A 16,396-nucleotide genomic window follows, 5' to 3' on the forward strand; every position below is an offset into this window, starting at 1 on the left:
CTGTGCAGGACTTGTATATGTCATTCCCAAGATGAATTGATGCTGTATTGGACGCAAAAGGAGGCCCTACACCATACTAATAAATTATTGTGGTCTAAAACCAGGTGTTTCAGTTTCATTGTCCAATCCCTGTATATACGTATGTATATATATATATATGTGTGTGTATGTGTATTTTTGCGATGAACTTTACAAATGATTAAGAATGTGTAACCTCTTTTATTTGTCTTTTATCTTAAAAAGACAAGTTTTTCAGTGTTTCTGTGTTTATCCGTCTTAGATTGTTGAATTCGATATGTTCTATCAAAGCTCTTTATTAGGTTTCCCTTCAGGCCCATAGAGGAGGTTTTTGGTTCCAGTTAAAAATATATTCTAGATTTTTCATTTTTTCAAGTTGGGTAGTGTCTGTGTTCAAACCTCTTTTAAAACATTGTAAGATGGTGACCTCTCTCTCCAAACCTCTTTAACTGTCACCAAGAAAATCTGTTCATTATAAATAAAATTATTTCAGCCTGGATTCATGAAAACCACCTCTCCTTTATGATAAATAAAAAATGTAGAATCCAACTGATCCTGACGTCCCACAGCTTTAATCATCTTTGCTCGAGGCTGTTTGTGTCCATGTGATTTCTCTTTTCTCCTTGATAACTCTCACATCCGCCCACAAGACCAGAGTGTAGTCAGCCCCCCTGGACATCTCTGGTGCACAGCTTTAATCCTGCTATGTCTCAGGCAGCCCTTATTCCAAACCCGGTGACTCTAGTCAATCGGAAATATTGTCTCCTCTGATTTCTAAGAATGAAGGAGGCAGATGCTACAAACGCCTCCAACTGGAAACATAATTTCAACATACAGTCAATGGAAATATGTTTGCCACTGATTTAGCCCAATGGACGTAGTTCCTGTTAGTCTTGTTCACTGGAGAGCATGTTGGAAAAAAGTGTTTTGTGAAGAGGGCAGAAACCTAAAAGTTTTTCTCATAAATAAAAACTTGAAAAGTGCAACGTCCATTTGCATTCCACCACCAAGAGTAAAGATTCTGAGTTATTTTTTTTGGCAAATCTAAACCTTACATGTTTGTCCACTCCTCTTTTCAAAATTACTCAAGCACAGTCAGATTGAAGGGAAAGCATCAGATTTTTAGGGCCTCTGTCCTGTTGGAAGGTGAACCTCCACCCCACCCTCAATTGTTTCGGAGTCTCGAACTGTTTTTTCATCTACGTTAGCCCTGTGTTTAGCTCTATCTTCCCATCAAATCTAAACAGTTTCTCTGTCCCTGCTGATGAAATGCATTCCCACAGCATTATACTGCCACTTCCATGTGTCACATTGGGGATACTGTGTTCAAGTTGATATGCAGTTAGCAAAAATTGACAGAAATTTGATTGTGGTATTATCAGAGACTCTTCTTCCTCATGTTTACCTTGGCCCTAGAAAGCTTAGGGCAAACTTCAAATGGGACTTTTTAGGGCTTTCTTTAACCAGTAGCTTTTTTTCTTGTTCCTCGTCCAAAAAGGCCTGATTTTTGGAGTGAATGACTAAATATTGTCCTGTCAACAGACTCTCCCATCTGAGCTGTGAATCTCTCCAGCTCCTCCAGAGTTACCATGGGCTGTTTCATTCAATAATGCACTTCTTAGCTAGCCTGTAAGGTTAGGTGGATGCTCACGTACTGGTAGCTTTACAGTTTACTTTGTCACATCAAATACCAAGAAAATAAATTAAGGTGGTGGTTGTAATGTGGCCAAATGTGGCAAGTTAAAAGGGTATGAACCCAAATTCAACCTCTTACCTGTCATTTAAGAGTTGGATTCATCTTGCTGTCTAAACTGTCTCACAATCACTTCCACTGCAGCTGTCATGTGATTCAGTGAGCTGCCATGAACTGTTGCCGCAGCCTAGGGGGGTTGCTGATGATGGGGTTGGTGATGATGGAGGGGTTTGGCTGCAAGAAATAAAAAAAAGTTTCAAGCAGTCTGGAGGGGAAAGTTTCTTTTAAAGCTGCTTAAAATCTGTTCCACCCACCCTACACCTTCCCACCCCTCTCCCTCCCCGGCTCCTCCGCAATCTAATGGCTCAGGAAGATCTCCCTCTTTTGCTGGGGAGAGCGCAGGAGAGAAGGAACTCCTCACCTTCTCTTGTTTTCAACCACGCCTCTGTGCTCAAATATTACTGCAACCTCCTCATCCCCCCAGCAAAAAAGCAAACAAAACGTTATTACAATCCCAGGATTTGTAAATGCCTAAAAAGTCAAGTTTTGCAGTAGATTATTTTATTTGTATTTGATTTTACCATCCAGCCCATCATCAGCTCCCTGTGTCTACAACATCATCATCTAAAGCGACTTGTGTGTCCATTTAACACGGTAAGTTGGAAAAACTTCATCTGTTTTACTTCATCAGCAGCCTAAAAACTGTAATGCTTGAGTTCATCTTAAATGCAACATTGCGAAAAGCAAGTTTATACAAGGATGATGCAGAGAAATAACTTTGCAACTTCAATAAATGATTCATTTCACAAATTAGCAAATAATTCCTTTTAATCAGATGTTATTTTTCATTCGTAAAGCATTGCTAAAACACTATGGAACAGGCACCTGCAGATTAACATTAGTCTTGTTTAGATTACATTTGCTCCTAGCCTCAAATATTTAATTGCTGTGAACAAAGTTGGAAAATTAAAAGAAAGCAGTTTGTTTTTGACGTCACACACAGTCTCTGCGGGGCCAGCGCCTAACAAACCGATCATTGTACTCTAGGATGGAGAACATCACAAGTGTTAGCCAACCATGGCACATGAGGCTGAACTAACCCAAATACCAATGATTAGCTGTTGCGGTTGTAATGTCAAAAGTAAAATGTGAAATTCAAAATATTTATTTTGTGTATTTGGATAATAAATTTGAGAAATCGGAATAAATATACCAAACAGGTTGTTTAATTTGAAAGGTTTATAGAAATTAAATCAGTAACATTAACACTCAGATATCAGGTATGTTCTTAGTTTTGCTGTTGCCTTTTTTGTAATCTAGCTTTTAGTTGTTTGTAGAATAGGTTATTTAACAATGATTTACTTTTGTCAGTACTTAGTTCACTACTCAAAGAGACCAAATGTCACATGTGAATACCTGCTGCCCATCACATGAGCAATAATCCTGTTGCCTTTGTTCTATAGAGGGTGGTTTTATTCATAACACCTTTTTTATCATTTCTCTTGTTTTACTTTCGAACAGAAATACTGGAATCTATCTAACATTGAGCTTAGACTGGATATCTCATGGTAACTGAATGCTACTCTATACTTGCATCATCTCTAAAAGTGGGCTGTTTGAAGCTTTGCTTTCAAGACAGAATACAGTTAGAATAAAGCTAAGTGATGTCAGCCCCTAATATTAATAGCTTTAAAGAGTTTCGTACCACCTTGAATGCTTTTCACGTAATAACAACAAATTTCAATTAATTCTTATTTTGATTTTATGCAACAGAGTTGCAAACTAAGTTGTGAATTGGGTGGAAAATGATACATGATTTTATAAAATGATTGGCCAATAAAAATCCTAAAAGTGTGGCATTCAGAATCCATGGTGGTGGCAGCATCATGCTTTGCGGATGTTTTTCATTACTGGTGTACAAACTTTTTTCCTCACTGGAAAATATTGTTAAGCTGAAAATGTAGACAAAATGCAGTTATTGTTATTATTGTTTTTTCAAATTAAAAGGACAATAATGAACACATGATATGTGAATGAAATGAACAAAGTAGTCTGTATTTTTGACAAAAAAGTACCTGGAAATAATTGGAGGTGTGAAACAAAAACATGCATTTGCCTTGTTAAAAGAAAGGAATACAAGCTCCTAAATTTGTAAAGGTTGATTGTGTTCTATATTGTTGATGTAGATTTTTTTGGCTTTATCCCTACACCCTTTATCTACAAGAACAGGATATTGGACACTCTGTCCTAATTAGACCAGTTTAATAACTGAGTACACCCATATCTGCTGTTGAGTAAAAAATGCCGTATATATTTGAGCCTATTTACTGTATATATTTTATTGGTTTAAAAAAAGACAAATGTGTTGTATTGTACCTAACATTTTCAATTATCAGAGGATATTAATTCGTCATAAAAAATGTGGCGTAAATCGTTTTAAAAGGTGGCCATTTGCATCAACCTCCTTTCCTGGCAGGCTAAATTTGTATGCCTATTGAATTGCAATTACAGGCTGCACAACATCCTTCCAAGGGCTGCAAGAGGCCCACAGGTTGCAGTTTGGACACCCCTACTCTAAACTATTTCATTTGTAGCTCTGGCTGTGTGTTTAAGGTCATTGTCTTGTGTCCTGCATACTTCGACTCTGACCATCTTCCTCTTCCCCGCTGAAAAAACCCACACCCACAGCTTGATACTGCCACCACCATGGAGGCTCAATTCAATTGCACACTATACTTTTCAGATTTGTATTTGTTAAAAGTTTTGGAAACCATGTATTGTTTTCTTTCTGCTTCGCAATTATGCACTACTTTCTGTTGGCCAATACATTGGCACAAAATGTGGAGAAGTTCAAGGGATGGGAATACTTAGCAGGATCAAAGTAAGTTGGAAAATATTCCTGTTAGATTGAGTTCTGTTTAGTAGTATAAAGTTTCCAATGGTTATGGTCAATCTGACAGAGAGAGGTATCCTAATCATTGTGGTTTTTAGCATAACAATGGCCATCAGTGGGCTATAGATGGACAAACTCTACTTTTAAGGCTAGGCTTAAAACTTTCCTTTTTGATAAATCTTATAGTTAGAGTGGCTTAGGTTATCCTGAGCTATCTCTGTAGTTATGCTGCTATAGGCTTAGGCTGCTGGTGGACATAATGACCACTTTCACCCTCTTCGCCACATTCTCACACTACTCTCTAATTCTGCATTATTTACTGTTATTTCAGTTTTGACCTTTATGTTCTCCCTCTTTTCTCTTCCTAGAAGCTACACCTGGCCTGACTCTGTGTCTACCTGTGACACCTTTCTGGAGAGGGGCATCGTCCGAGCTTCTGCTGGCAACAACTTAATGCTCACCCTCTACTGATGATCCACATAGCCCTGTCTTTTAGTGTTTAACCCTTTCTCTCTCCTAGACATTGACTGAGCTTTTACTGTGACTAACTATATGTGCTCTCTTTCAGACTCTAACCTTGAAAACTGGCTCAGAGTTTATCTGTTCCTTCTTTCTAGGTGAAACGACTAAAGGAGCTACATCCATTAACATTTACTTTTCCTTCCCATAGAAAGTACTCCTGGATCAGTGCTTCTGTGTTCTTTTTGTGTCTCTGCTCTGTTCTCTCAATTTCCCAGTCGGTCGTGGCAGATGGCCGCTCACACTGAGCCTGGTTCTGCTGGAGGTTTCTTCCTGTTAAAAGGGAGTTTTTCCTCTCCACTGTCGCTACATGCTCATCCGGGAGGAGGGAATGCTACAAGTCACTGACTGGATGCAATCTGCTGGGTTTCCTTAGATAGAAAAACGTTTTATCCAATTTGAATAAATAACTGAATCTGACTGCACTGTTCAATGATTAGGATTAATTGGAATGTATGTACCTGACTTTGTGAAGTGCCTTGAGACAACATGTTGTGAATTGGCGCTACATAAATAAACTGAACTGAATTGAATTGAATTGAATTAAAGTTAAAATATAATCATAAAATTCAAGAAGAATTGTTTCAGGCAGAAACACTTCCAGCCATGAACATCTTCTTTCACACAGTGGATCACATGACTTCTGGCATTGACTCTGCAGAAATGTAGCACCTGACTGCAGTATCTTCTTACTCCATGAAGCCTTGAGGGTTTCTCTTCATTGATTCTTGTTATTCTGGTCTACAGTCTTACTGGTTAAACCACACAACTCTGTTGTTGTTATTAGAAAGAGGTGACTATATTCTTTAACTAGTCAGCCAGTGTCCTGCACACATAGAACTTTACAGAAGAATTCATACCTCAAACGTTTCTGTATCATATTACAACCACAAACTTCAATGCATTTTACTGATATTTTATGCGAAAGACCAACACAAAGTATTGCACAATTGTGAAGTCAGTTTTTTGCATTTAAAAATCAGAACACTGGGGTAAGCATTTCTATTCAATTCCAGTCAGTACTTTTCAAATGCTGCAAATCCTTTGGTTTATGTCTCTAACAGCTCTTTATATGTGGAGACTTACATTTTTGCCTTTTTCTCTTTGCAAAAATTACTCAAGCCCAGGCAGACCAGATAGAGAGCATCTCTGAACAGCAGTTTTCTGGCCTAACCCTACTCTATGTTGCGTTTATGATGTGTAGTGTAACTTTTCTGCCACATAGCATTTTTTCTTGTCAGTCAAAGAGATTCTCTTTTGTTCTCATCTTACCAGAGCACTTATTTCCATGTGTTCATTGTGTTCCCCAGATGGTATGTGGCTAAACAGACCTTTCTATGACTTTCTTTTTTTTTTCTCTTTATTGAATGATTGTGGAGTGCATGATTAATAGTTTTCCCCTTGACACCTTCATCCACCTGATATGTGGATCTCTGCAGCTCCTCCAGAGTTACCCTTTGTCAGATTTTCCAATTAATGCTCTCCTTGCCTGGATGGCAATTGTATGTTACTCTTTTTACCATCAGATAATAGATTGAATAGAGCTCCATGAGATGTTCAAAGCTTTGGATGCTGTTTTATAACCTATATCTGCTTTAAACTGCTCCACAGCTTTCACCTTGCCCTGTCTGCTTTGTTCCTTTTTCTTTGTGATGCTGTTTGTTTTCTAATGGTGTCTAACAAATCTCTCAGGTCTTTGCAGAACAGTTGGATTCATAACGCGATTAAATTACACACAGGTTGGACTCTGTTTATTAACTAGGTGATTTCTGAAGGCAATGGATTGAAATGCACTTCACCCTTTTAGGATTTTTATTTTTAAAACAGTTTTTAAAACATGCCCCGTTTTCCTTTTTATCACAGTTCTGCTCATTTCTTTTGCATTGCATTATAATAGCCACATATGCTGGATAAGCAAAGTTATTTCATTGAATAAAACAAAGAGAAATGTTTCCCTCTTTCTCTTCTCCATAGACCTCAAAATGTATTTGGAGAACAAAAGCAACCTGGAGATTGAAATGTCTCAGACGTCCGCCCAAGGCCATCAGGGCAGGAACGGCCTGAGGTCAACAGAGGCCGTTGCAGGAAACTTTGGGGAGCTGCGTTTGCTGCAGGGAATCTCAGAGAGAGGAGATACTCAGAAGCTCCAGCCTGCAGGACAGTGTGTTATCCATACAGACGACTTTGTTCCTGTTCGGCAAGAGAATGGGTATGTCGCTGCAGGTGTTTCTGCTCTCAAATGGTATTTGACTGGTAACTGAAGTAAACTCAGATTAAGAAGGGTTATTTCATATTGGAGTCATACCTGGTCCTCTTATTTGTGGCTCTGCAGCTGAGCTGATCAGAGTTGTGTGCAGACTAGGGGGATTTTTGGACGCCTTGGAGAGGACATTTTACCCATGCATATACAGGACCTTGTCCTTCCATTCCAACTTATATTTGAGGGCCACAAGTGAAGGTTAGACTCGAGAGCTCTCTCTCTTTTGCTCGGCATTTTGCACCACTGTCATTACTGCTTACAAAAGTCTGATCTATCTACCCATGTCTCTCTCCATCCTGCCATTAGTCATAAACATACCTCATGCATGCTTAATGCAAATATTTAACTTTATCCTACAGGGAAACATGTTATCAGGCTCAGGGGCGGCTCATTCACAAAATCACCATCCTAATAAGGAGGATTCACCTCCCTACAACGCCAAGGGTTGTTTGGAGTAGAACTTAGGTCTCCTAATCTGGGGCACATTGGTCTGACGGGAGGGGCAGGACTAACAGCAACCGTGATAAAACAAGACCAAAGAAAACAAAAAAGCTGGTCAGAAAACGAAAATGAAGACCCACTTTTGGAGCCAACCCTGCAGATTGAGCTTTTGTTTACTGGTCATTTGTTTAGGGTTTTTCATGTTCAGTCCATTTCCATGTGTTGCTCATTACCGTTGTTAGTGTCTTTCCATATAGTTCATTCATTTGTGGTAAGTTTCTTATTTGGTGTGTTCTTTCAGTCTGCTTCCCTCAGTTTCCTAAGCTCAGTACTTTCCCACCACATTCCAGTGATAAGATTCACCTGGTTCCTATGTAATTGATCCCATCTCCTCTGTATTTACACAAATCAGATGAGAAGGAAAATAGATTTTAGCTATAAAATGGGAAAAATACCACCCCCCTTTTTTGTGATATTTATTTTGGTTGTCACAAATAGTTCTGTAATCAATTTAAGAAAAGTCAGTCTTGGATTGACGATTATAAAATTTTTTTTCTTCTCTCAATCTAGGGTTAATCTGATGCCAGATTTCATCACTAAGTCCCTGTTTAGCATCAAATTATGCAGATTTTCAACTGGAAATTATCATATATTCAAGCAGCCTTGAAAAACAACAAAGAAGTGCTTTAATTTAGCCCTGTTGTCAGTGTCATCAAAGACATTAACCAGTCTTGATGCTTGGCGCTTCTAAAGTTTACAACACTCGAAGTCACATAGCAATAAAAGACGTTTTGTTTTTATGGAACCCCAGTGCTTCTCCACAATGGAGGGGCAACCTGAACAGGGGGGTCATATTATTATAATTACCCATCAGTCTCAATTGTCAATGTCTGCTATAGGGTTACAAAACCCCAGTAAGAAGAGATCTATCAGAATAATGAATTGTCTTGTTTTGGACTTTCTGTGGGATTTAAAACAAAACAATTTCATGAAACCAGATCTGAGCTCCTTTCCCCTGAATATCCATCAGCTCAGGCAAAGATTGATCTGCAGGATTCAGAACAACTGAGGTTATTTGAGGCTAATCCACTGATGCTGACATTGTAACAAGTTACCTGGGAAAGCATTTTTTTTTTATGAAGGAGCTGAACAAACAGCAGGCTTTGAAAAAAATTTTAAGAAATTTAGCATTTTAGAAAATCCTAAAAGGTGGTAATTGATTAGATTTCAAAGTGAGCGCAGTAAGAATGTTTTTCTTCAAAGCTGCCGGCATCAATATGGGTATTTGGAGTAAAACTGGGAAACTTTGTATAAAGAGAAGGCAAACATGATCAGACCATCTCGTTAAAACAGCAGGTTTCCTGCTCCAATTTGCTTCATTTGTTAGAGATAAAAGCTAAAAAGATTAACTGCTTCTCTTTCTTCCCACTGGATTAAAAGACGTAACAAGAATTAAAATCACACATGCAGAACAACATTACATTTGTCCTCCTGCTAGATCAAATGTGCATCGAAAAGACTGAACATTCCTTTTGAACTATGAACATTCACACAGACTGAAATGTGTTTGAAAGTGGGGGTCTATCCCAGGCAAACACAGGGGTGTTGGAGGGTTGGGGGGGGGGGGGGGGGGGGTCACTAATCTCAAGCCTGTGGCTGTGACGTTACCGGGATTAAACTCAGGAATTTCTTCACTCAGTGGACTAATTCAAAGTACAGACAATATTTGTTCCTCTTCTTGATTGACCAGTGTATCCAAATTCCCTTCAGTTTTTATTTTTATTTAAAAATAACTAGAAGCACTGCACTGAGGCATGCTTTAACAATAAAAATGGCACAAATACGAAAATGTACATTTGTCTGAGGGCCAAACAAAAATGTGATAAGAGAAGTGATGTTAGAAATGATTAAAAACAAAATTACAAATAAATAATCTCAGAAAACAGCTAACTCCCCATAGTGTCCTGTTTGAGGTGTAAAAGCAATGAGGTATTCTTTTTTTAAGTATGGAAAATAATTGCTCCTGACAGCTTTGGAAAGCTGGATCTTGCCAAAAAGCTAATTTTACAGGAGAAAGCATGCTACACTGGGGTCAGATGTCCAGTTATGGGTTAGCACAGGCCCCCCAGTCGGTCGTGGCAGATGGCCACTCACACTGAGCCTGGTTCTGCTGGAGGTTTCTTCCTGTTAAAAGGGAGTTTTTCCTCTCCACTGTCACTACATGCATGCTCAGTATGAGGGATTGCTGCAAAGTCAACGCCAGTGACTGTCCACTGTCTCTACATGCTCATCCGGGAGGAGTGAATGCTGCAAGTCTCTGACTTGATGCAATCTGCTGGGTTTCCTTAGATAGAAAAACGTTTTATCCAATTTGAATAAAAAGCTAACTCTGACTGCACTGTTCAATTGTTAGGATTAATTGGAATGTATGTACCTGACTGTTGTGAAGTGCCTTGAGACAACATGTGTTGTGAATTGGCGCTATATAAATAAACTGAATTGAATTGAACTGAATTGAAACACGATGGATAAAATTAAAAGGCAAAAAAAATAGTAAAGGTGAGCAAGGTTGTTTGTCACTTCATATTTTATTAAACTTACTAAATCACGCCTATATTCACACAAATTGTATTTATCTATCTACCCTGCCAAACGAAGAAAAAAAAAGAATGAAATTATTAATTCTTATGTGAAGATTTGAAATCTTTACAATAAAGCTAATGGCAACATTAAACCAGTCAGACCATGATGGTGGTTGCCGAAACAGAAAGGTTGCACGATCATCAGGGAATCTACTCTGAACAACACTTTAGCTTCTTGCCTACAGTCAGACAAGGTGATGGTAGTATCATTCTTTGGGTTTTGGACATAAATCAGTGCAGAAAAAAAAAAACATCTGATGCATGATGTGGCCACGAAACTGAAAAATACTTCAGGAAACTGAATTATTCAGCCAAAGCAGAGAATCTACAGTATATGGAGATTTTATGAGAGCCCCTGTTGAACCTGACCTTTATCAGCTCTACTGTACCCACAGTCTCTTATTTACATTTCTTGAGCACATCCTGTTGCTTTGAATGCTTTGAGGGAGTTACTTAAACCCATCAACCTCCAACACATCTACTTCTTGCGGCTTCAGTGTTCCACTTGTCTCCTTCTCATTCACAAACATCATTATGTCTTGCTTTTCCAAACTTCTATTTGTGATCTCTCTGGACCATACATCCTCCTCTCAACACTGTCTTCCAATTGCTCCTTAAGCTTATCACAGATCACATCATTGACTGATTCTACCGAAATGTGAGAAACTTCCAAATGAATGATGTGTCAGAAAGAAGGTATTTTTAAAATAAAATGCAACACTGAGTCTGTTATTTTGTTCCACTGTGCAGAATTTGGTGTGGTAATCCATTTCACAGCAATTTAAGAAAATAACAAAATACAGAGCCCTTAAAGTGCTCTGAACATTTTCAGCTGGCACTCTGCTGATAGCAGTAATTCAATCAGACTCACTTGGCAGAAAACAGTTGCTTGATTACATGCTTGTTTCTGTCTCCTGTCCAGTATTTGCTGTACTTTTAGCTCTTGTTGACTATTTGCTGGCATTTTCTGGCTACCATCTGGTTGAGAGGAGCTTTGCTGAAACTTTGCAGGGTGCATTAGGGCATATTACTAACCTAGAGTGAATCATCATGAGTGGACTTCTTTCAAAATTGTTTGTAGAAGCCCTCTACATGCCTAGTCGCTAGATTTGACAAACCTGTGGAGATGGAAGTAATTGGAATACCTAAATTTAACAAGTTGGACAGGGGGGGGGGGGCAATATTTTCGGCAATAAAGTGTATCTTTTAGAAGTTATTTCCCCAAAATGAGTTGTGTGATATTTTTCTAATTTCAGCTTTCTATTCTGTCCGGCCATATTCTCCTTTAAAAAGACTTCAATAAAGTGCAATCTCTCTGCTGAGTCACATTTAGGAACAGAGTTGGAGTCGTACAGAGACAGAGAGTGGGGATAGGAAACATTTGTCCACATTCACTAAATCTCTTTGTAGTTGTGTAAGAGTGTCGGCAGGAGATTAATAGGGCAGACCAGCCCAAATGTAATCTAGTACTTTATCCCAAAACCTTGTAACACAAAGAACTGTACTGTCTGCAGTGCAGTTGTTAATGCCTACCAGAGTCCATGCCAACAACCATAAGTAGGACATAATGAGTCACACTGTTATTTAAACTATGCAACAGAGTGGTTAAATGTCACTAAATGTCAGTAAATATCAGGTACATACTTCTCATAGTAACACCAACAATCACCAAAACACATTTGGGGTACAAAAAAAACATTAGAAAATTTTTAAAGACTAGAATACGTTGTTAACCAACCACCACCACACTGTCACACACAATGTTTAGCTAACAGCAGTTTTAATTCCTCCAGCATTCGTCTATTGTCAACCTATAAGGACAGTTCAATAAAACTTGAACATAATATTGATGGCGAATATGTGCTTGTTTAACAGTTACTTTGAAAACTAAACCTCGGACATTCATCATTATTTTTTTTCTTATTATATCACCATAATTTATAGAAAGATTTAATCAAGTTTTCAGTCAGTTGGAGCCAAATATGTATACAGTGATCAAGCATGACGGCACACTGGTGAAGTGAATAACACTGATAATGGTACTATATGCTGGGTAGGATACATTAGGCAGAAAGTGAACTTATTATGGGAGGACGGGATTATCGATGCACATGGGAAACAAAGGCTGATCTATCTCTTTTCAAACTGCTGAAGAGGTTAATGCTGACTCTAATGGAAAGGTGACTGTTTGTTGCATATGGGGGTGGCATAGCGGCAGACCAGTCAGGCTGCCAGTGCTGACCCTGGTCCATTGCCATAAACACCACCAATAAACCACATCTTCTTTTACATCACAGGAACGGCAGGGTGTGTGTGTGTCTGTTTCTATCCTGGGGAAAACACTCCACCAGATTACACTATCGGAAGAAGGCAAGGTGGTAGTGGGATAATTTGGGCCATGTTTTGCTTAGAAACATTTGGTTCTGCAGTTTATGTGGATGTTACTCATGCCATCTTCCTAAGCGATGTGGCAGACAATGTTTCCTCTTTCTGCATTGTTGCACCTTAAGGGAATCTCAAACTGGTATTACACTCTTTACCAGGCAACTACCAGCATCTCCTACATACCCCTTAGATGTTGACGTTTTTTGAGAAGTGGAAACAAGCATGATAAAGAAATATATTAAACTTATAGTAGGCATATAATGTAATTGTCTGTGTGGTTGTGATACTCCAGCAGGTAAAGAACCAACTGTTTTACCAACTGTCTGAAGCCCAAGCAGAAAGTAAAAAGTGATGACCCACATCAAGGAGCTTCTGCTTGTGCTGTTTAATGCAACTCAGTAGCTCCCTATATATTGTGTCTATTTCAACTCACTGTGTCCTTTTGCTTTATTAGTTTCAGGAATAACTTCAATGCTGTCAACTTTCTCAGAGGAAAAGCCAATTCAGCCAACCTTACAGAAAGGTCCCCTCTGCTGCGATTCTCTCAAGATGACAGGTAAGCAGTTCCTCAGCTTTTTGACCTCATATTTTTAACTGAGATTTATATATCTAGACCCTGCATACATGTTCATGGGAGGTTTGAACCGGCAGAGAAAGCTGGAATAAATAAAGAAATTCTTCACATACACAGGAAGAACATGCACTCTCTGCACAGAAGGTTCTCTGTTAACTTTCAAACCAGACCTGTTCTTGCTGTTATGAAGGTAGAAGGGTAAAGCACACACCATCTGGAAACTCAATGGAAACAATTTAGGTTGGTTTAAAAATAGCAGATTATCTCTGTATAGCAACGATACTCTACCGTACATAAGAAAAGTGACTAAGGTAAAGGTAGTTTTTTCATTTTTTGGGTTTAACTGGCCCTTGAAGAAGTGACAAACTAACCTGTTGTCCATCACTGTTTTACTATATGTTTATTATACTTTAAAAGCTGTGGTTAGGGTACTTTTACATTAATGACACAGCTTGGAATCAGCATTGACCACAATTGATTCATATAGAAAACAACGCTTTCTGTGAAAAGTTCAACAACTTCAATTTTATTACGCCAGCAAACCAACTTATCAAGAAGAGCCTCACTTTTGCATTTGCCAGCAACAGGATGCAGTATTATAAGCATGGAAAATTGAAGTTAAGGCAATAATTTGATCATTTATTTTTTGTGGTGAAAAGCAAACAAAACATATATCCGGGACGAAAATGTATTGATAAAAAAAGTTTAATGAGTTGGTTAAGTGTGCTCAACCTTAAGCCACTACTTTATTGAACCTATAGTTTTTATCTCATCATCCCATCTTCTTGGGGAGATCGCCTAGAGTGAATCTGTCACTTGGAAGTGACTAAAATCTCCCCAGACCTTGTTGAAGAATGCCTTATGGTCTGATCCAACCAATATTAATCACAGATATCACTTTTGGGGCCCAAATTAAAAAAGTAAGTCTGGCACAAAAACAACATTGAGCATCACCAAAAGTGCACCACACACAGAGAAACAAGATGATGGCAGCACAATCTGTGGGAGAGACAAGAGTGGGCAAACCAAGAAAAAGACTCCAAACAAAGCAGCTTGAATTCTGAAATCCAATTAAAAAGTGCTTCACCAAAGTATTAAAAGGATATGCACAATTTGCCACCAGGTTATTGCAGCATTTTTATTTTTTTGTTTCCCTCACGTAGAAATGTATATTTTTCAGATAAGTTGATCCAATTTGCATCACAAATACTTTGAATTTTAACAGAGGTGTCTGCATAAAAAGCAGTCTTCAAATGATCTATCTTTGGTTTTTGATCCCAAAACTGTCATTCTCTTTGTTCTAAAACTGACCATTGAGTGGCCCATAGTGACTGGCAGCGATTATTGCTCTTTCAGTATTACTTATATGACCGTACATGAGCCCAGCTTTGTTGGAACCGAGGAGCCATGGGACAACTTCTGCATGGACACTGAGAGACGTTACCGTCTGGGTAGCGAGGTTGCCAGCCTGTCACACTCCAACTCCTCAGAGAAGTACGAGACCCTGGAGAACCTCAATCGCAGCTTTAGACTCACCAGCAGTATCAAGTAAGACCCACCATGCTACATGGATAGCTCTTATAATGTAGCAAATTTACATTATGAAGTCCAATCTACTGGGTTTGAAACCACAGCTATATAGCAGGCCTACACGTCACCTATTTCTATGTTGTGCTTTTGTTTTCTCTTCAGATGCTGCCTTAGAGTGTCCAAGGTTGTTGCAATGTTCTCAATCGTTGTTCTCTCTAGTGTAAGTAGCTAAAAGGTCATGTCAAGGAGACTAAAGCAACACACTGTAAACAAATGTTTTGTAATCATTTGAGAAATTCATTTCTTATGGTATATCTATTTATTTGTATTAAAACGTGTCATTGAACCCATTCCATTGGCATGAGATTGGAGGGAGCATGTGTGTTTCCTGCAGCATTGAGGAGCCTAGTAGCAGCAGTGGTCTCTCATCCATGATTTGTGGCCCACACCCAGCTGCTAGATTGGTCATTTGACAATCTAAAGGACAAGTAGCCATGCTGACCTTATGTCCAGACTGCAACCAAATACCACCCATCTAATATAATGGTCTTCATGCCATAGCTGCTATGCACACTGTACCTTGCCACTGTTCTGACTGTATCTAAAAGGAGCTCACTTGGCAACTGAAACAAAACAGTGTTAAAAACAGGGGCACCATGCAGCCCTAAATGCATATTAGCTCCCAATATTTATTTGGCGACAGGCAAAAGTTTAAGGTTAGAGATATTTCAATCACACAAACAGCAATATCTACTTTCTATTACGTGTTTTGTTTTTTACATCTAATTTCTAACCATGTCAGCCTCTTACCTTTCCAGCAGAAAAGGCTTTAGAGACATATTGGGAGTGGTTACATTTTACAATATCTAGTCCCTCTATTAAAATTCGTAATTAGTTGCAACTATTATTTAAAAAAAAGTATTGTTATTAACACACTGTGCACCTACTTATAGTTTATACATTGTCTCAGCTCTTCTTCAGCATGTATCCGGACCGGGACAACCCCTGGAGGATGTTGGCAGTCTCTCCAACAGACAGCTTCTGTATCCTTTCCTACAGCAGTTCTCTAGACACACTGTACACTGTTACTCTCTTCAGTCAAAATGAAATAAGCAGACTGTCAAAAACCTAACAGAGCTGTATTAAAGTCACAGTGCAGGTGTGGCCCTGGACACACTGTCATAGTGGATTTCTTTATTCCACAAAGGACTTAATGTTAGCAAATCAAATATTCAGAGTGTCCACATTGTTCTCTTGACGGCCCCCGTCTCACAGCCATGAACGTGACAGACTTTCGGGATAACGCCTTGCTGAAGTTACAGGTGGCAGGACCTTTTGCAGGAAGGGTTGTGGATCCCACCACCCAGGAGTTCATCCTGATCCAAGTGGACCAGGCCGAGGAGCCGGGACAGCGTAGAAGGAGGACTCAGCAGGTGCAAGT

The 16,396-nt window shown here is 38.9% G+C and overlaps 1 protein-coding gene across 1 annotated transcript in view; it reads left to right on the forward strand.

The window, feature by feature from the left end:
- Positions 1-2,115: 2,115 nt before the first annotated feature.
- The window catches only part of oca2 (oculocutaneous albinism II), a 78,159-nt gene continuing 63,878 nt past the window's right edge, over positions 2,116-16,396 (forward strand). The window contains exons 1-7 of the mRNA XM_047374117.1: positions 2,116-2,365; positions 7,098-7,332; positions 13,306-13,407; positions 14,782-14,973; positions 15,118-15,175; positions 15,926-15,998; positions 16,231-16,388. Of these exons, the coding sequence (XP_047230073.1) occupies positions 7,106-7,332; positions 13,306-13,407; positions 14,782-14,973; positions 15,118-15,175; positions 15,926-15,998; positions 16,231-16,388 (810 nt within the window). The 5' untranslated portion in view covers positions 2,116-2,365; positions 7,098-7,105. The remainder of the gene's footprint in view (positions 2,366-7,097; positions 7,333-13,305; positions 13,408-14,781; positions 14,974-15,117; positions 15,176-15,925; positions 15,999-16,230; positions 16,389-16,396) is intronic.

This window comes from Girardinichthys multiradiatus, chromosome 9 (assembly GCF_021462225.1).
Source record: "Girardinichthys multiradiatus isolate DD_20200921_A chromosome 9, DD_fGirMul_XY1, whole genome shotgun sequence".
In the NCBI taxonomy this organism is placed as follows: domain Eukaryota; kingdom Metazoa; phylum Chordata; class Actinopteri; order Cyprinodontiformes; family Goodeidae; genus Girardinichthys; species Girardinichthys multiradiatus.